Source organism: Plasmodium cynomolgi, chromosome 13 (genome assembly GCF_000321355.1).
Source record: "Plasmodium cynomolgi strain B DNA, chromosome 13, whole genome shotgun sequence".
Lineage (NCBI taxonomy): Eukaryota > Apicomplexa > Aconoidasida > Haemosporida > Plasmodiidae > Plasmodium > Plasmodium cynomolgi.
In genome coordinates, this window is record NC_020406.1 from 1864785 (window position 1) to 1884592 (window position 19808).

At 42.2% G+C, this 19808-nt stretch overlaps 5 protein-coding genes across 5 annotated transcripts; 1 reads left to right on the plus strand and 4 right to left on the minus strand.

Moving 5' to 3' along the window:
• Positions 1 to 941: 941 nt before the first annotated feature.
• On the minus strand, positions 942 to 2286 carry PCYB_134930 (fibrillarin; the record flags this gene model as incomplete). Its single annotated transcript, XM_004224518.1, has 2 exons — positions 942 to 1954; positions 2280 to 2286. The coding sequence occupies 2 exons, from the start codon at positions 2284 to 2286 to the stop codon at positions 942 to 944; spliced, it is 1020 nt and encodes a 339-aa protein (XP_004224566.1).
• Positions 2287 to 4453: 2167 nt separating this feature from the next.
• On the minus strand, positions 4454 to 8279 carry PCYB_134940 (multidomain scavenger receptor; the record flags this gene model as incomplete). The annotated part of the gene is made up of 2 exons (XM_004224519.1): positions 4454 to 4504; positions 4536 to 8279. The coding sequence occupies 2 exons, from the start codon at positions 8277 to 8279 to the stop codon at positions 4454 to 4456; spliced, it is 3795 nt and encodes a 1264-aa protein (XP_004224567.1).
• Positions 8280 to 9601: 1322 nt separating this feature from the next.
• PCYB_134950 (Fe-S-cluster redox enzyme) lies at positions 9602 to 11238 on the minus strand (the record flags this gene model as incomplete). The annotated part of the gene is made up of 5 exons (XM_004224520.1): positions 9602 to 9666; positions 9800 to 9849; positions 9983 to 10038; positions 10144 to 10205; positions 10362 to 11238. 5 exons carry the CDS (start codon positions 11236 to 11238, stop codon positions 9602 to 9604), a joined length of 1110 nt encoding a protein of 369 aa, XP_004224568.1.
• Positions 11239 to 15558: 4320 nt separating this feature from the next.
• On the plus strand, positions 15559 to 17143 carry PCYB_134960 (hypothetical protein; the record flags this gene model as incomplete). The annotated part of the gene is made up of 4 exons (XM_004224521.1): positions 15559 to 15875; positions 16288 to 16410; positions 16465 to 16595; positions 16914 to 17143. 4 exons carry the CDS (start codon positions 15559 to 15561, stop codon positions 17141 to 17143), a joined length of 801 nt encoding a protein of 266 aa, XP_004224569.1.
• A 1453-nt stretch (positions 17144 to 18596) lies between these two features.
• PCYB_134970 (vacuolar protein sorting 29) lies at positions 18597 to 19169 on the minus strand (the record flags this gene model as incomplete). The annotated part of the gene is made up of 1 exon (XM_004224522.1): positions 18597 to 19169. The coding sequence occupies one exon, from the start codon at positions 19167 to 19169 to the stop codon at positions 18597 to 18599; it is 573 nt and encodes a 190-aa protein (XP_004224570.1).
• Positions 19170 to 19808: the final 639 nt, after the last annotated feature.

Here is a 19808-nt window from a genome sequence, read left to right on the forward strand (position 1 = left end):
TTTTCCGTTGAGCTCCCTCAGAAGAAGCATTTTTACGTAAACCCATTTCATTATTGTGTCTCCGTGGTTGCTTCCGACAGGGGAGGGAACCGCCGTGTATATACATACACACCACACACCCGTTTATATGGGCAGTTAATACATGCATCCATCCGCATGCTTCTCTCACCCAGATGCTGCGCCAATTTGAGGGGGGGGGGGCCACTTTTCCTCAGCGAAGCGATCAAAAAGGTTAGCACATATTGTAAAGAAGAAATGAGAAAAAGTTGCATACTTTAAAATTAGTAATCCCAAGGGGGAGGAAATAATAAAAAAAATGACATGGTCACGGGGAGGAAAAAAAAAAAAAAAAAAAAAAACATACTGATTGACAAAAAAGCTGCGCATGCTCCATGAGCAAAATGGGTGATACCATAAAAGTGGTGCCCTCTAATGTGCAAAGTTGATAACACAACACATACGAATGCAATATCAAAAACAAGGAGGAGCTGAGAGGGGGGACGGAGGGCATCCGCTTCGAACGCGTACGTGCGATGTGAACATGTGTGTGCGTGCATCCGCGACAACGAAGTTGCTGCGAATTGAACAATAATGCACCAAGCACACGTCTTTTTCTTGTCGCATTCGGGTTAATAAAAATAATTTTACATTACTGTGTATGTGGGAATACGGCGGGGTAGCAACACGAAAACGTTTTTGCTTTCTTTCGAGGTAACCCACAAGGTAGTTTTATTTTGCTTACCCCCTTTTTTTGTCGTCTGTGTGAGTCATTCCTTGTTTGCTCCTCTTTTTTTTGGAATCTCAAATGCGGATCGTGATGTAAGCCCCATATGTGAACGGTGGTGGATACGTTTTACCTCGCCCACGATAGTGAAGCCTTATTTACAAACAATGCGGGTTGACGCCCATGTGAACACCCCCCCCATAGCCTTTGGGAATTCTTACCTATACATGCCCAAAACAATGGCATGGTTACGATGAAAGGGTTCCAATGTTAGCTTTTCCTTGGGCTTACAACTTTCCTTTTTCAATTTCTCCATCTCGGACGCAAAGACGACCTCCGGTTTGGCAGTGGAGTCAACACAGTTGGCCTTAATAGATATTATAAACCATCCTCCAGTTTTTAAAAACATGTGAGCATTCATGGCAACAATACGCGCCTGATCGGGTTGTGCGACATCGGCAAAAACGACATCCACCATGTCTACTAGCATACGATACTTAATTGGTTGTCTAGCATCCTCTACAATGGGAACAACATTGGACCTCTTTTTCGACATGTTGGTTAAGTCTCTCCCTGACCTGTGAGAAAATTCAACGGCATAAACAACACCTTCATCGCCGACCATATCAGACACATGAGATACAGACGTTCCATTTGCTGCACCCAGGTAAAGAACTTTGCACCCTGGTTTTATTGGCATGTTTCCAACTCCACCCATTAAACATGCACCCAATTTTGAACGAAATGGATTCCATACTCTGTACTCAATCTTTTCATTGTCTCCCATTACTTCGTATCTTTTTTCTCCATAAACACTTTCTCCTGGGACTAGATTTTTAGTTACAAGTATGTCTGACTTTCCTTTTAGTAGAAAAACTCCTGGGAATCTATGTGGTACTACAATAACTTTTCCTGATTTTCCATCTTTTTTGAAATTTTTTTTATTGTTATTATTTCCTCCACCAAATCTTCCTCCTCCGCCTCCTCTAGCACCTCTCCCTCCACCTCCACCTCTTCCCCCACCTCTTCCTCCACCTCCACCTCTTGGTCCACCTCCACCTCTTGGACCACCCCCACCTCTTGGACCACCTCCGCCTCGTCCTCCATTGTTGCCTTTCCACATGCCTCCCTTACGCACGGCATTATTATTGTTATTGTTATTGTTGTTGTTTCCTTTCTTGAAATCTTTGTTGCCTTTTTTGAAATTCCCAGATCCGCCTCGAAATGCGTCTACAGGGGGGTGAAGAAGTAGCCACGTGAGTGGGTGAAGAAGTAATCACGTGAGAGGGCGCAGAAGTAACCACGTGCGAGGGTGCAGAAGTAACCACATGCTCGGGTGAACAGGTGTGCCTGCGCCCTCACGGAAGGTACAACCGCGGAAGTTGTACGTCTCCATATAAACAAAACAACGCGTGTAAAAAAAATTCCCCTTTTGATCGCAAAAAAAAAAAAAAAGGGGACATATTATGCAGCGCTGAGGAGAGAAAAAATGGGTAGCAAAAAAAATTGCCACTGCATTCCTTCGTTGTGACTTCTTTTTTAATTTTTTAAATACCTGTCATTTTGTGTCAGTGTAAAAATATGTATTTCAATTTTATCAAACTTTACAACAGCAAGTATGTTGCTATTCCGATTGCGTCAGCTCTTCTTCCTTAATATGTTGGCGCGTTATATGCATAATACAGCGCTTGCGCAGGGGTGAATTCGCGCCAAGTGGGGAAAAATAAAAAAAAATGGAAAGCAGTTCGTCGTTTATATACATATATGCATATATATTCTTTTCGCTCTGATTATTCAGCCTTCAGGAAAATGGCTTAAAAAGTTCGACGAGTACAATCCTCCACTACTGCTTTTAAAGATGGGATATTTTGGGTTACATCGTTTTTCACGTGGCGATGTTGAAAAACGCAAATTCATTTCAGCTAAGCACAGCGGCTCACATTTCGTTTTTGCATGTTCTATATTTTTTTTGCCGCTTTTGGTACGCAAGCTAAATTGCTATTTTTTTTTTTTAAAGGAATTTTGTTTCCGAGCAGTCGCTTCATTCAGGGAAATTGTTGTATCTTCTTCGATCAGCACAACAAAATATACATACGCTAGTTTGTTATGTATTTTTTTGGTAGGCGCCGTTATGGCTGGATGGGTTGGTTGACATGATGCCATTCCGTTTCGTTTTTTTTTTTTTTTTTTTCAAATTGAGCAAAGGAAGGGAGTGGGAGATGCGCAAAAAATTTGCTCTTTTTTTTTTTTCGATCCGAAGAGAGCCACCCCAGAGCATATACCGTATGTACATTACATGCAGCGAAGTGAACGTTGCAAAGGCAGGCGCATTGCTACCGCGTCAGTGGAGTGGAAATTTAAATGTATGTACAAGCTGCTTTGGAAACAATTACCCCTTTCATTTTCCTCACCAATATGTATACATATACATATATACATGCGTATATTATTTTTATTTATTTTTTTTTCGAAATTTTGCATTATTTTACGTAAGGGGCTTATCGTAAGATGTCGCGAAGAGATGCTCAGCGACAAGTTGGCAGATCAACGGTGATGTTTGCGGCATACAGGTTGACCCATTTGCCACATTTTTTTTTCCCGCTCAAAGGTACGATGGGAATGAGAATGGGCGCCCGTCCTGATACATCCACATGAATGCATCGTAACGCGCTGACCCTGACAGGTGTCCGCTCAACAGTGAAAAAAAAAAAAAAAAATGCAGATATAAAGTGACACATGTTAAGCATGAAATAGGAAATGGGCCACATAAGATATGCAGGAGTTCACGCCTCCATACTTCCCACCAGTTGCGCGAAAAACAAGTCACCCTGGAAAACGCAACGAGGGACAAACCACACCTCTTCATGCAAACGTGTCCTACGCGGAAAAGGCACATTTTTGAACGGAAGCGAAAATCAGGGCCGGAAAAAAAGGAAAACGTCTGAATTGAGCGAAAATCATTTTTTCTTTAAGCAGCAGGGAAGTGAATAGACTGATTTTTATGCTCTGGTAGGTTCCTCATTTTTCCATTTTTTTTGTTGAAACCAACATGTTGTGAGAGCTCTCCATTTGGTCATTTTTTCGAACGTGAAAACGTTTCATCCTGCTTGTGCAGAAAATTACCGTGTGTGGTTCGTTTGTGCTTGTCCCTTTTTGAGGCCATCCCTCAAATGTGGAAAGGTCTCGAAAAGAGGGCTCATTACAAAAAGTGCAAAAAAAAAAAACACATTTGATAGTTTCACACCGTTGAGCCGTTTCCGTTAAATAATTTGCGCCTCATTTTGTGAGAAGGTTTAGCTATGAGGGGGAAAAAAAAAAGGGGGTGCAAGAATACCCCATAGGTAGCCTCCTCATTTCGTACAACAAGGAAAAGAATTATTTCATAAATTTAAGATTGGCGACGAGATGGGTGTGGTGACGTATCTTCATCTCAGCATCGCTGTATGGAAGAACATCGCTTCATGTCAACGTGCAGTTGTCATGAGGGATAGGATGTAGCGCCATCACCATCAGCACCACCACCATCAGCGCCATCACTATCAGCACCACCACCCCGGAGGGAGAAAGACACCTCGTGTGGGTATAGACCCCATTTGTCCACGCATTTCTTTCTACAACCCTACTGGGAGTGGGTCGAAAATGTTAAAGAGCGGTTGTGCCTAGCGGATGATTGAGACTCAATTCCGTTCTGCGTAGCGCCCGTGAATTTATCAACAGCGGAACCAACAATCATGTCGACAAGGCCCCCTTGAGTTGATAAGGCTCCAGAATGTATAGCCGCTTTGCATAAAGTAGAAGAAGGAGCATATACATTTGTGCCCCAAATTTTGCCTTCCATTTTGTCACAATCAGATGGGCATATGATTGTTCGTTTTTCTCCAAGAGGTAAGTTTAAAAATAAGTATCCATTAGAAGAGCAGGAGAGAATATTATCGTCATTTTCAGGGAATATCGAAAAGGATCGTAACTGAGATTGTCTTTCCGATTTTGAAACAATTCCCATGTGTCCCCTAGCTGCCTTATATTCAAACAACCCATTGACAATTCTCAGAATGAATGAGTTATTTTCATCTCCATTTTTTCTGTTAGGTTTGTACACCCCGGCATGTATAGCTGCTTTGCATATGGATGAATCTGGGGTGTAGTAGTTGTTGCTTCCTTTTATAATAAACTTGGATTTGGTACAGTTATCCGAACAGTGAACCAAAAACTGTGACCCGATTTTGCCATTAAACTGGTGAGACAATAGATCATCTTGGCAGGATAAATTGATTTGCTCTCCATTTATTTGAAGTTCCTTGTTGATGATACTTTTTGGTTTACATGGAGTCATACATTCTCTACCATCAACCGTTTTTCTGTTGTTGCCACTTTTTTTCTTCCCCCTTTTGGTTTTGCCCAAACCGTTGTAGTTGTTATCAGTGCCTCGACTGAAGTAATCCAAGGAGAGAGCAGCATTTGCCGATTGCTTAATTTCTTCATCGGCTAAAACAAATTTATATACTTCAACGAGATGAATACTTCCTATGAAATAATCTGTCGTGGTTTGGTTGGATCTGCCAATGATTAAATCTCCATTTAGGGTAAAGTCATATTTGGCCTTCTTCTCCATGTTGAGTTTCTTTCCATTTATGTACAGACTGACACCTTTGTTTGTTTTGTTAAACACTACTGCGAGGTGGTACGTTTGTCCGAGGACTGGCTTGAATTTACTCTTTAACAAGTGAGGGTTACAGTTTTGTTCAATTATCAACTCGTTTTCTTCGTTCACTGAGATGGAGATTCCATCACACAAGCTGTGAGATAGTAGGGTCCTCCAGTTTCCTCCTCCGGCACTCAAAGTGAAATAAATGATGAAGGTAAAGTTAGACAAACTTTTAATATACTTCTCATTTGGCAAATTGGTACAGTTAATAAAATCGTTTTCTTTTCCGTTAAATCCGGGGAAGCCTGTTGGGGGTATCCACTGGAATGTTGGTTGAGTCCCTAACCCTATTGTGGTTAGCTTCCCATTTTGTCGCTGAAGAAGGGGGGGCGCCAAGAGCGAATTTTCTCCACGTTGATCATCCAACCCATTACCATGTGAAGACTCTGTGTCTGAATTTTCTTCTCCATATTTGTTGTTACTCTTTCGTTCCTCTTGGATGATAGACCTGGTTGGGATACTGACGCTGAAACTTTTGGACGTTCCAGTGAACTCATGCGATTCGACATTATTTCGCTTCGTGCCGATAAAGTTGTGATGCTTGTGTGATATGATGAGGACAAGGTCATCTGCGACATTGCTTGAGAGCACACCCGCGTGTATGGCCGCTTTACATATAGGCGAATCGAAGGTATATAAAAACGTTCCTTTGACAACCCCTACTTCTTCGTCACATTTTTCAGGACAGCTAGCTAAGAAAACGTCTCCCACTTGTGCGGCGCTGAGATCTGCTATGGATACGATTTTTTCAAAGCATGTTAACTCGATTTTACGTGGGAAGTTCTTTTTCTCTAAATTTAGGAAATGTTTTTTAAGTCCTACAGTTGTGCTTAGAGAGTTGGAGTTCTGTCCACCTCCTAGGCTACCCCCTTCATATTCTTCTTCTTCTTCCCCACCTGAACACCCAATGACGATATCTTCATCGTGAGAGCAGTAAATATCTTCGTTCGTTTCATGTGCACAATTTTGGAGAGACTTTTCATCCCCTTTGCATTTGACATTTACAGCATTTATTTTGTCTGCATCATGTCCACATAAATTTTCCCCTGCGATGTTTGTACATAGATGGTGGGAGAATCCATTTCCCTTTAGTCCTGTGTAGCCCAATTCTCTGCAGGCGATTTTCTCCCCTTCTTTTACCCATCCTTCTGAGCACACAGAACCGAATGAGCCATTGTAAAAAATTTCTAATCTTCCAATTCCGTTAGTAGTTGGGGCACCAGTAATATCGACTAATCTGATCATCCCGTCGGTAACTGATTCTTTGTTGCTTCCCTGATTTAGACATTGAATTATGACATCATCGTGATGGTCTACACAATGAGAAGAATCATCTGCATGGCATTGAAGTAAGTTTTTTTCATTTCCGGAACATACGATGCCAGCACTACTGAAGGGGTACTTATAACCAGCACAATAATTTTTTCCATTAAGATTGAAACACATTTGTTTAATATAGACTCCATTGGGGAAGCCTAAATCTGCACATGCCCGTTTAGCACTATCGTCAGAGAAGGTAAAATTTTGTCCTCTTTTGCAGACAGTTCCCCACGTGTTGTCAGTCCGTCTAATTTCTAACCTCCCCAAGGATGAGAGTTTTCCAAATGCATCTACAATTCGGACGTTACTCTTGACATCATCAATGGATTCTAGACGGTATGTGTAGAAGGAGAAATTTGGTTCATCCGGTTTTGTAATAATATCAATCGCTTCAATCTGATTTGACTTTTTTTCCTTAACTGCATGGTACTGATTTAAGTCGTTTCCAACTGTTACTATGATAGAACCTCCACTTGGGGTTAATGACCCGTCGTGAATAGCAGATGTACAGATAGATGTAGAGGAAGGATGAATGGAGGAACCTTCTACGGAAGCAAATTCTGCATTTTGACAATTCTGTGGACATCTCACTTTGAATATTTGCACCTTACTTTGTAATGCTTGTGGCAAATTACTCGTATTGATTAAATCGTTTCCCCTGATGTGGCAATCGATGTCTTTTGCTGCCCCACCATCTACACTCTGATCTGCCCTTATATTCACCTTCACCGTTTTTTCGTAAGGATGTCCAATCCAACTCTTAACATTAAACACGTAAAGCTTATTGTCACTTTTGATTTTGACAAAATCGCAATACCAGGGATCATCCCTACTAGCATTATTGGTCAGTATAATATCTTCTATGATCCCCACATCTGATGCTTGAAATTTTATTTTCTTCAGCACTCCAGATTTGAACCCTTCTTGTAGTACTTTGGTATTGCTCCTTTTGTCATTTCCTAGGAGCACAATTTCGACAGTCCCATTTGTCCCTGCTTGGATATCTTTCCCTGTTTGAACAAATGCTGTGTATATTTTATTTCCTGAGAGGAAGTAAGTCCCTTCAGAATTTTTATCATTTAACAATCCTGTACAATCAAAAACCCAATACTTGTAATCTTTCCATATGGTAATTTTTTTGCATTTCCAATTTTTTTTTACTGAATTTAATTTTACATGTATGTATTCTGGACTTCCTACATCAGTTGTGACTGCAAATGTTTTACTTAATAGTCCTTCTTCTTCATTTCCGATATTGATTTCTTTTGTCTTAAGTCCATACCCGTTGGACATTACTAGGGAGACGTTAGCATAGAGATCTACATCGTTGGAAATTACAGGAGTTGTATGTATCATGTACTTGGCAATATTTTCCGTTTCACTTTGGCACTCTGCGTAGTCTGCCTTTCCCAATTCGAATTTCGCTTTACACCATTCTTTGGCATGGGTCGTCAGGGGGGCTATTTGGAAGAGCAGCTGGAGGAGCAGATGGAAGACCGCCAGGCTTGTCAGGGACTTGGTGTTTACCATTTTGATGGGAGCAACCGATATGTCTGTTTCGCTACGTTGATGTTAGAACTGACGTTTACGTTCTATTGTGAACACGCGTGTGTATTCCTTCCTGATGGGACGGCTATACATGCAAGCAGGGAGATCTTACAAGGGGGGATGACACTCAAAATTGGGTGATATGTGGCCAAACAAAAAAAAAGGGGCTCTGCACAATTGTTGCCGAAGAGAACTGCGACAGTTTGTTTTGAGCCAAAGGACATAAAAAAAAGACGCGGGGCTGAACCACTGTTAGATGTCTCGAGCCGCTTATAAAAATAGTTAATAAAAAAAATGTAGAGGTTTGGCGTGAAGAAACGATTTTTACATTTCGTTGTGTCAACTTGTTTGCAGTTCATTCACACGCCGATCGGCTGGACGTACATACACAGTGTTTTATCAACTGTGGAGGAGGACGAAAAAAAATGCCTTACCCAGTTTTATAGCCACGTGTGTTGACAAAGGGGCGGAAATATTTTCAACCTTTATTCTTTAGATACAAACAAAAGTAAAGAGGTAAGTACCGCTTTGGGCAAAATAGAAGCAGTGACATTCACTTGGGGCAAAATAGAAGCAGTGATATTCACTTTGGGATAAATCGCAATAGTGATTTTCACATGGGGGTGATAGCTAACTGCACAAAATTGTCGTGGTGGACAAAAGACACTTTTGCGGATGTAGCTTTTCTGCAGACTTGCGCTAGGTGTGAAATTTGACGAACTTTACAAAAATGAAAAAGAAATCGAAGCTGCCTAGCAACATGTAATTGCACACAATTTTATGCGTATGCTTAATTTCGCACTTGTGTAGAATGCAAAAATGGCAAAAAGGGATGTCCCCTCTGTGTTGGTAATACCTTGGGGGGGTGCAAACGTGTGGTGTACATACATTTGTATGTTTTTTTTTTTTTTTTTTTTTGTTATACAGTGCCTTTTTTTTAAGTCCGTTCGGCGTGTATCCACAAAATGGTGTGGTGGGAAGACGCCGTTTGGATCTTCAGAGGAGTACACAATACGTAACGGGTTAGTAAAGAGGAACCTCCTGGTGAGGAGGCAACGGAGCTGCGGAAGGCAAACGGTGGGGATGCCCCGCCCCTGTGTGTGTGAACGCAAAATGGAACAAAATGGATGCAACACAGAGGAGAAACACGACAGTTAAAAGAAAAAAACAAAAAAATGCACACATACACATGTGCACATATGCACACTTCTTTGCGAAAAGGAGTCATAAATGGGCGAATGTAACTAATTGAGTGAGCCCTTTGTCTCGCCATTAATCTTCACAAAAAAATAAAAGGATGTAACTTATTGTGCCAATAATGGCGCATTCCGAACTCCGATTGCTTCTTTCCTCATTTTGGGATCGTAACCTGCGGAAAGTTGGCCAGGTGGGCAGCGTCAATCGTATAGAGGTGTCTTTTTCAGTTTTGGGGGACCCCTCCTGGTTTCCGTTCGGACAGGGGAGTGCACAGAACGGGCGGTGCTCCAGTGTGATCACATTACCTGCGTACAGCTGACCGCACGCCGCGTCAATGGAGAGTCCGAAGGAATTCCTAAAAATTGGGAAAAAAAAAAATAAAAAAAAAATAAATAAATAAAATAATTTAAGCGCTCCCCTCAAAAACGGCCACTTCATAGGCAGGGGCCAAATGTCATTTTCTTGGGAAGACTAATTGTCTGCTCCACATTCCTGCCATTTTGAACCTGTAGAAAAATGATATTCCGTGCTTCCTCAACACTTTCTGAAAATTGCGAAATAAGGGGGCGGAAAAAAAGAAAAAAAGGTGCTATTGGGGTGTAAAATACACTAAGGGGTGTTAAGATGATGGGGTGACAAATGGGGTTACCTCGAACTGAAGGATTTTGTCTTCCTCGTCCACTCTGTGGAAGTTCTCATCGACGTTTTTTGCTGAGGGGGGGGGTGCGCCGAGGGGGGATATACAAGCTCGAAGGAAGTAGTGCAAATCAGCACAAATTAGCGCAAATGCGTGCAAGGGTGTACTACCATAGTAACATAAAAACTGACGCAGCGACTCTGTCCCTTTAGCCACGAAGGGTGCCTTACCTTTGTTGTAGGGAATTAAACACACATTGTAGAGGTACCTGACGGCGCGGGGGCGCTGGTATATGTGATTGCAAAGCGCCTCTGCGTGGTCCTTCGAGTCGTTCACATCCTTAAGGAGGATGTAGCTAATCCATACGCGTCTCCCCGTCCGGGCTATTCTACTGTCTAGCAAATCAAGAACCTCGTGGAAAGGAAACAACTTATTGATAGGCACAAGTTTGTCCCTTTCTTCAGAAAACGGAGAGTGTAAAGAGAAGGATAAATTCACTTGAGGGAAGAGATCATTTAATTTTTTAATTCCAGGGAGAAGTCCCACGGTGGAAATATTTATACGTCTACTTGATAAGGAAAACAAATTGACATTACTGAAAAAATGAATAGACTCAAAAACATGTGGATTAGCTAGTGGTTCCCCCATCCCCATAAAGGAGACATTTTTTACATGCTCATTTTTGGATTGAAAATATAAAAGCTGGTCTGTTATTTCGTCTAATTCGAGTTGCCTTTTTATACCTATCTGACCAGTGGCACAAAATTTACATGCAAAGGAACAACCTATTTGACTTGATATGCACAAGGATTTATGGGAGCCAAAATCTAGACAAGTAGCTTCTATCTTTTCTTTATCTCTACACTCAAATAGGACTTTATATGCTCTATCAAATTTGTACTCCTTCAGGGGTTTTATACTTAGCAAATTTTCACTAAAAATTTTTTTCACTTCTCTTCTTATATTAGTAGGAATATTTTTCATTTTACTTACACTGATAATTTTTGCCTTGTACATATTGTCCAATATTTGCTGTAGTCGGTATTTTTGGAATCCATTTCGTTCGATCATTTTGAGCAAACTTGCGTATCTTTTAGACTTCTCCATTCTTGCTCAGGGTCAGGGGGGCAGAAGGGAGAGTTGTTGGTGTTACCTGTTCGGTTGGCCTTTTTTTCTGTTGCAGAATTTCAAGCAGGCTTCTACTTCCTTTTTTGATGTTTTCATTCTGTTTGTGCTTCTTATCTGCTATGTTGTGAGTCAACCTATGTGGCGTTTTTTTTCCCCTCTTTTTTTGGACAGATCAAACTAGGGCGGCACTTGAACCGGGGGGACTTTTCATCGAGAAGAGGCCTACTTGGCAACCTAAATTTGTGCCTTGAGAAGGACCAACTGTGGAGAAACGAATTTATTGCCTTTATCAAAAGTTGGTCCTACTGGCCACCCGGTAAGTGTACACCCTGTGCATTTTTCTCTGACTTGGGTGTTCACTTCGAAGAAGCTGTTTATCCGGCGCGGGTGTTTCTATCGGTCATGCAGCTTTCTTTGCGTGAACCCTATTTTTTGCCTGTGCGAGGGATATACACCGTTCGTAATATAACACAATTCCTACCCTAGGAGGGAGTGCCATAGGACCCTCCTCAACCCACTGTTACGTAACTAACTGATTGTAAGGGTATACGCATCTACCAGCTGGAAGAAGAAAAGGAGCACCTTTCCGCCTTTCCACAAGAGGAGTGTACTCCTTCACAACACATAGAAAAGGTCGCACCTTATTTTTAACAAAATTGTTAATCGTAAAAAGTATGAACTGCCGTGGTTCCTTTGAAATACCTTTCGAGGAAAAGAGGTCCCTGGGGTGACACATTTTCGGCGAGGGAAAAGGAGTCACGTGGCGTCGCGTTAATTTTGAAAAAAAAAATTAATTCAGTAATGGTGCAGCAACTATTCACTTCCCAACCGGTTCGCAAAATAAAGCGCGAGGAATGTGAAGAGAGGCTGGCACCTTGCCATTGTCATGACATGCCCCCCCGACCCTATATTCAACATATAACGCTGCATTAAAAAACAACGGCGGGAATTCTCGATGAAGGAAATATGTTCCGTAGGCATACCCATGCTTGGAAAAAAAGAAAAAAAATTATGACGAGCCAACTATTGTGAACCCTACTGCAGGAACGAAAGTGCGATGATGACTGCTTGGGCTTACAATCGTAGATGCGAATATGAAGAAATGATTTTTTTGTCAACGTGGAAAAGTAGATCAAATGTTTTGGGAGGTTATCCTTGCAGATGGGGGATATCAACATAAGGAGGAAAAGGAAACCCCAAAGAAGGAAGCGATTTCCACCCCCCGCCCATACATATATAAGTGTATAACTGTGCGAGCATGCACATTTGATAGACTTTGGAACGAAAAGAAATTGCCCAAATTGTGCCACATAAAATAAGCATCGGGGTTTTTTCACACTCTTGGGTTTTTTTTTTAACCTCATTAAGTATGTTCTCCTTGTGGGATGAAATGCACGCCTTTCCATCCAACAAGGCTGTTATTTTAAGGGGGGTTAACAGAAGGGTCATTTGATTTGGGAACAAAATAGAAGACGGTGCTACGCGTACGACAACACATGCACGTGATACATATGCACATGCGTTTTGGCTTTAATTGCCATACGGCTGCTTCCTAGGTGCGTGTATAACATCCGAGGCAATCCTTCCCCCATGATAAAACACATCATCTCGGTGAGGTGTCCACCATATGACCCTCATTCGAACATTACTTGTGTGTAATGTGCAAAGGAATTAAAAATTCGCTGATGCGTCTTATGGGGTGGTAGGGATGTTACTTCTCATTTCTGCGAAACGTGCATGTGCGCAATGGGTCCCATGGGGCACGAAAATGCTACACGTGTAAAGTACGTATCAGCTGCAAAAGACAACGTCGGTATGGGCAGGCAAAATGCTGCGCGTGTGCTTTGCGTGTGCTTCGCATGTGCTGTGTGCATACTGCTTGTAGGTGCTTAGTGCCACCGATGAAAGATGCTGGCACGGGGAGCCTAACGGGGTGAACGAATAAATGCCCCAATTGTGTTGCAGCGCGGTGGTGCTCTGCTGATGGACCGGTAGTTCTAAGTTCAAAAAGGTTACACAAATATTTCTATGTTCGATCAGCGAGGGGGTGGGGGCTCCCTTAGGGTTTTGCACCTGCACGTATTGTGACTACGCACGTATGTACAGGCGGAGGCAGTGTACAGTCGGAGGCAGTATACAGTCGGAGGCAGTATACAGTCGAAGGCAGTGTGACATATCCATCCCTGCGTCCTCAACGCTGTGTAACGATCCAACATTGTGTCCGTCTCAAGGGGGTGTACTTGAAGTGCAAAAAGAAAAAATTGGGGTGTAAAAAAAATGAACCTGAACAGATTATCAAGGGGGGACATTTGCCATTTGGCCTTTCTTCATTTCATCTTAGCGGTTAAGTGTTGTAAAAAATGGGACAACGCGGAACAGAACAGAAAAAAGGGGGTAAATAAGTTAACATGAAGGAGCAACAGAGGGGGCAAAAATGCGCTTACGCATAAATGAATAAATCCGTACGTGTGCACTTGGTTACGCACGTGCGGAAATATATTCACCACAGCAACACGCACACGGGGGAAAAAAAAAAAGGAAAAGGAAAAAGAGGCAACAAAATGATGCAACAAAATGATGCAGCAAAATGATGCAGCAAAATGATGCAGCAAAATGACGCAATAAAGTCACGCAAAAGAGTGACGTAAAAAAAAAACAGAATAAAGTACCAAAACAAGGAACAGCACAGTACGCATCAATTTCGACTTTGTGATGGCCTTAGCAAAAACCTCCCAATTATTGAAACGCGTAATTTATTACATTCGTTCACGAGTGTACAGTACACAGTTCAGCGGGACATTATTTCTACGCATATTGATCGTTCCGGAAATGTGCATATACGCGTGCACGCGTGGGTCAAATATATGTACATGGGGAACGCGCACAAAAAAGTGTAACACACGTGGAAACATGAACATGTATATACATAAGTGAACAAAAACCAGTTTCCCCTTTTTTAGAAAAAATAATTTATCACACATGTTTACTGTCATTTTTGTATCTTTATAACTCAACAGTAGGTATCGTACAGATTGTACATGTATATAAATACACGTGATGATATGCAATGTTACGCTTTTTTTTTTTTTTTTTTCCCTCTCGTGTTTGGAAAATAGCTGACCCTTTCACAAACTTCCGTCATTCAATTACCACCACTTTTTTGTTTATGTAACGTGAAGTTATAAAATGACTTTGTTGTTTGGTACATAATTAAAAGAGTAACTTTTAATTATGTGCATATAGGTTTCCATGTTTCTTTTTAGTCTTTGCTAACATTTTCCCCCCACTGCGTTGTCCGCTTCGTCGCCCATTGTGTCCACCGCGTCCATTACGCCGTTCCCCACGCAACACACTCCCTTTTCAATCGCGCTAACAGTTTTAAAGAGGGGTGTACACATGATTACACTCAAGCAAACGCAGTCACAGTTTTAGTGTGCACAAGAACGTATTTGTGTAAACGCATGCCTGCGCGTGCCCACTTAAATATACACATGTACTCACACGCGTGTATATATGTGCATACTAAGTACGTACTTCCTTGTTGTCATTGTTAGTAAAAATAAAAATTTTGCACTTTTTAAATTTTCAAATTATTTCCGCTGCGCTGCGACGTTATTTTTTTTTTTTTTACGCGTGCATCCCCAAGTCATTGCTGCGCTGCTTCTACGTCAATCCCACGTCACACCGGCGCCATTTCGCTTCATTTTGCGTCAGTTTGCGTCAGTTTGCTTAATTTTGCGTCATTTTGCTTCATTTTGCTTCATTTTGCTTCATTTCACTTTTTTTTTTTTTTTGTTTCGCAGTTCACAGCGGTTATGTCTGTGCATACACAATAAGTTTGCACGAATGATAAACGCCTTTTATTTGTGAAAATAAAGGATGTACATAACATCAGGTTTATGAGTGCGAACTTTTTCGTTTCCACATTTTATGCCACTGCTTCGCTACTCGGTTTATATACCTATATATGTATATATATATACATATATATATGTTTTTCTTTTTTTTTTTTTTTTTTTTGTGGCACATTTGAAAGGATTTACAATTGAAAATTATCCTTGCGGTGAAAAAGCAGCCTGTGGGTTAGGAAGGAAAAACTTAAGAAAGGGGGGTAAGACAAAGTAAAGCGAACAGTGAGGCGGCAGAAGTCGTATCTATCGGTTGAATGCACACGCGCGCGCAAGTGTAGACACGAGTATAAGCATAATCAGAAGGGTAAGTACACGTGAGCTAAACGCACCGGTGTAAACAATTTCACTGACACCAGCACCCCCATCTAGTTACACAAGCTAAGTCAAGATGTGGTTTACGACAAGACAAGACGGCCTTGATGACAACTGTCACACCAATAGAGGACCATGTTTTCAGATAAGTGGGTTTTTCGGGACCACCCTGCGAATCGGATTTTTCTTGGAGTTCATTGCCCTGACCTTTCTGTTCATGGCGTATTGGTCAAGTGGGGGAAAGGGACTATTCAGTTATGACTTAAAAAATATGAAGGATGAATATCGTCTCGACCAGACGTTTAGGAACTCGATAACACTGTGGTCAGGGGTGTACTTGATAGGGGCCATATTTATCATGTCCTTTCAGGTCCTTCTCGCGGATGATACTTGGTGAGAGGAGAGAGCGGCGAAGATGTAGAAGGCGGCGAAGGCGTAGAGGGCGGAGCGGAGCAGGACTGGGGGCATTAGCGGTAGTACCACAAGATATATCACTATGCGCAGTGGTGGGCGGAGGAGAAACTCGCATGAATTCACCGCCAATTCAGCTGCGCGTGTTTGCCTTAAAAATAGCGGCAAAGTGAAAAATCGTAAAATGAATTGCTCACAAGGATGCTAACATAAGAGTGCTGATAAAAATGGCCCACTCATCTCCCAAAAGACAGCAATTTTTGGTCCCCCGTCCACTCTCCCCCACGCTGCACTTTTTCCATCGCAATAAATTTTATTTCCTTCCCCCCCCAACCATTTTTATAATCCTGGTTCATTTCATCCCTCTTTCTTCTCCCCCCATTTTTCTCTTCAGTTGGGCAAGAGGCTATCGAGCCGGGTCGAAGATTTTGCGACTGGCCTCCTTTTTAGATACCATAAGTGCAACCCTGCAGTTTATTTTTTATTTGTATATTTCCAAATTTTACACAAGAAAATGGTATGTGCATTTCAATGAGGGAGGAAGCGAATGGGTTTTTTTTATTTTTGTTAGGCTGGTCCATGCGTTTTCTTGTTTGCTATATGGTCTCGCCGCGTACTTACTGGAAGTGTATCACGATGAAGGAGCCGGGGACTTGCACGCGTACATAAACGGTGTGATGTTTGCCTTTGCTGGATTGACAGGTAACTGGAGGGGTGCTCTGCTCAGCTTTTTGAGCCCAGCGTCAAGTGCGCCCGATTGAAGTTTGGCAAGCGGAAAGGTGTCTTTTTCCCATTTGGAGATGGCTCACCCTTGTGTCTTTCTCCCATGTGGAGGTGGCTCACCCTTGTGTCTTTCTCCCATGTGGAGATGACTCACCTTTGTGCCTTTCTCCCATTTGGAGATGGCTCACCTTTGTGCCTTTGCCCCATTTGGGGACTCCTCACCTTTGTGCCTTTGCCCCATTTGCGCACGACTAACGTTTATGCCTCCTTTTTCTCCCCTTCCCCCCCCCTTTGTAGAAATCTTCGTAATATTTTGCAACTCGGGTTGCTACTCAAACTTCCTGTTGTGGTTGGCCCTGGGAGCCGTATCTCTGTGGTCGTACTACTTCGAGCCGGAGGTGAACCACGTGTCCCCCGCTCTACACGAAACGGAGTTAACGAATGACGTGGAACAGCAAGTCGAGAAGTTTTCTCGATACACCCCCTACCCCCAGGAGCAGAACCAAAATGCCTACTACCCTGCGTAACCCTTTGTCTGCATGCGTCAATTGTTTAAATTTTGTTTTTTTTTTAAATATCTGTCTATAAGTGTGTTCACGTTAGAAGTAGCACGTTAGATGTTGCACGTTAGAAGTAGCACGTTAGGTGTCGCACGTTAGAAGTAGCACGCTAGAGGCTGCACGTTAGAGGCTGCACGTTAGAGGCTGCACTTAGAGGCTGCATGTTAGAGGCTGCACTTAGAGGCTTGCTTGCCGGTGGGCCAAACGTTGACGGACCCATATGCTAAGCGCCAAGCGGCAAAGCCTAAAATGTATTAAACCCAAACGAAAACAAGCAAAGAACATAACGAAAAAGTTAATACATTGCACGCGAATAATTCCGCATAGCCTCCGATGCCATCATTTAATTTATTTTTTCATCAACAACTCTTTATTTGTTAATATGTGCTCACACGTATACATGCACATATAGACATTTTCAAGACAAGCAAGTGGGAAAATCCCCCTCTCTCTCTCTCTCCCCCGTTTTTCTACCTCCCCCCCTGAGGAGAACACGGTGTCCATTCTAGAAATTGCTACATAAATTTAAATGCCCAATGTTTGGAAGTAGCTCGGTCCATCTGAACGCAATGTTGGACGTTGCTAATAGGGGGAATGGATATTTTTATCTATCCCTTTTTAGAAGGCGATAGAAGTAACTTACACCTGACTTGAAAAAGAAATAGAAAAATGGACCAAACTGTTCGGGGTCTATTTCTACGTGATCGTGTGTTTCTCGCAAATGGGTAATCAGGACCACTCGGGTGATGGCGCCGCGCAGCTACTTTCATGGCCCATTTAGCAAATCATTTTTTTTCACAGCACTATGTTGAGAGTTGGTTTACACTAAATTTAGCAAAGCTGGGAAGGTCCACTTCGTTCCAAAGAGATGGATAACGGTGATGGAACTAATGGCTCGAGAAATTTTGTGTGGACCCACTCTACGTGTTAAACCGATTGGAGAGGGGAATCGTTAACAAACGGATTGAGTACTTCTTAGGTGAAGTAAAAATGTGAAACTTCGGTTTACACATCGCCTTTGCGGCAGTTTCTAAGTACTACCTTTCTGTGTCATGTGCTACACGTAACAAACGGTTTGGCCAAGCCATTCATGGGAAAAAAAAAAAAAGCGATTAAGACACAGTAACGCTAAAGTAGTCCCATATATACATCACAATCTGTTTCCAACAGGTGCTTGACAAGGCCCTGTTAGCTAAACCAATGGAGAAAGTGAAAAAATATATTTACCCTCTTAGGTATGGCTTTTTAAAAAGGGTCCTGAATTCATAGGTGTAGAAGGTATAACTTCCGGTGATTGGAAAAAACTGCGTTAAAAAATTTGCAAATGAACTAATAAGGAATGTCACCGTGGCGTAACAGCGTGGTTAATAGCTCCAAATGTGTGTGGGGGTGCTCCTTCCCACTTCCTCCTCGTGACTACTCACTTCTGCAGCTCACTCATCTCGACATTCGTTTTCCCATTTTTCTCCTCATACACATAAACAACGATGGAACTCTTCGCCACGGCCATTAATATGAAGCTCGGAGTGGGTTGAGAAAGCCATGGCTGAAAGGCTCCAGTTGCTGACCCAGGGTTAATAAAGTATTTCCCTTCATAGCGGACAATGGAATTTTTATGTGTGTGCCCCGAAATGATTATATCGCTGTCGTACTTCTTTTGCCATTGTAAAAGTGCATTCGTGTCCCCCCAAGGGATAATTTGGTGACCATGGATTAATGACATTTTAAAATCTCCAATAGTGAGATTGATATCTTCAGGGAAATCATACTCGTCGTCCATATCTCCTTTGGTTATATGAACCGAGTCAGCAATATTTTTTAATAATTCCAGATTTTCTCGACAGCCAACATTGCCTGTACATAACACATGCTTTATTTTGTCTGTTTTGAGGAGATCTTTGAAGCAGTCGGGGAGTCCTAAGTTTCTCATGGGGGAATGGAAATCTCCGATAAGCAAAACGAGTTCGCCTATGTCTTCCAGCTTTCCGCTCATGTTGGGGGGGGTGTAGTTCGGTGGGGTGTGATGCGGTAGAGTGAGGCTACGTGTGCACACGCAGGAGTAGGCACGGGGGGATCCTCAGTTTGGAATGACCAGTAATGGACATGGCAAAGAAAACTTATAAAAAAGCAATCTCGTGGCAATGTAATCACGTGGAAAGGCGAATTCTTCTGTTTTGTGAAGGAACGGCCCCTCAGGTGAGCTTCACTTGGAGTTGACCCCTCATTCGGGACCCCAATTTTGGCACTTACTCAAAATGTGCCTTTCGCTTGCACACGTTCTATAAAAGGGGAGCGACAGAAATGAAGAGACTACGACTAACATGCGCGCACGGATGTCCTCATGCATGTTCATATATTTGTATGTATTATTTCCCCCGCTCTCCTTCGATAATCCAATCGTTTAAGGGGGATATGCAAAAGTTACCGCAGTTTCCTGCTTGCCCCCTCTCAGCCTGCGAAAAATGTACCAAGGGGGGTAAGAAACCTTTGGGCATTTTCTAACGACATGGTTAACTGGATTAAAATTTTAAATCCCTGTTTGGTTAATTTGGAGCATTTTTTGTTGGGAAGAAAATGCATTAGCAACGTTTGTATGCTCACCAAGAGTGGTGTAGTTAGCTAGTCAAAAATT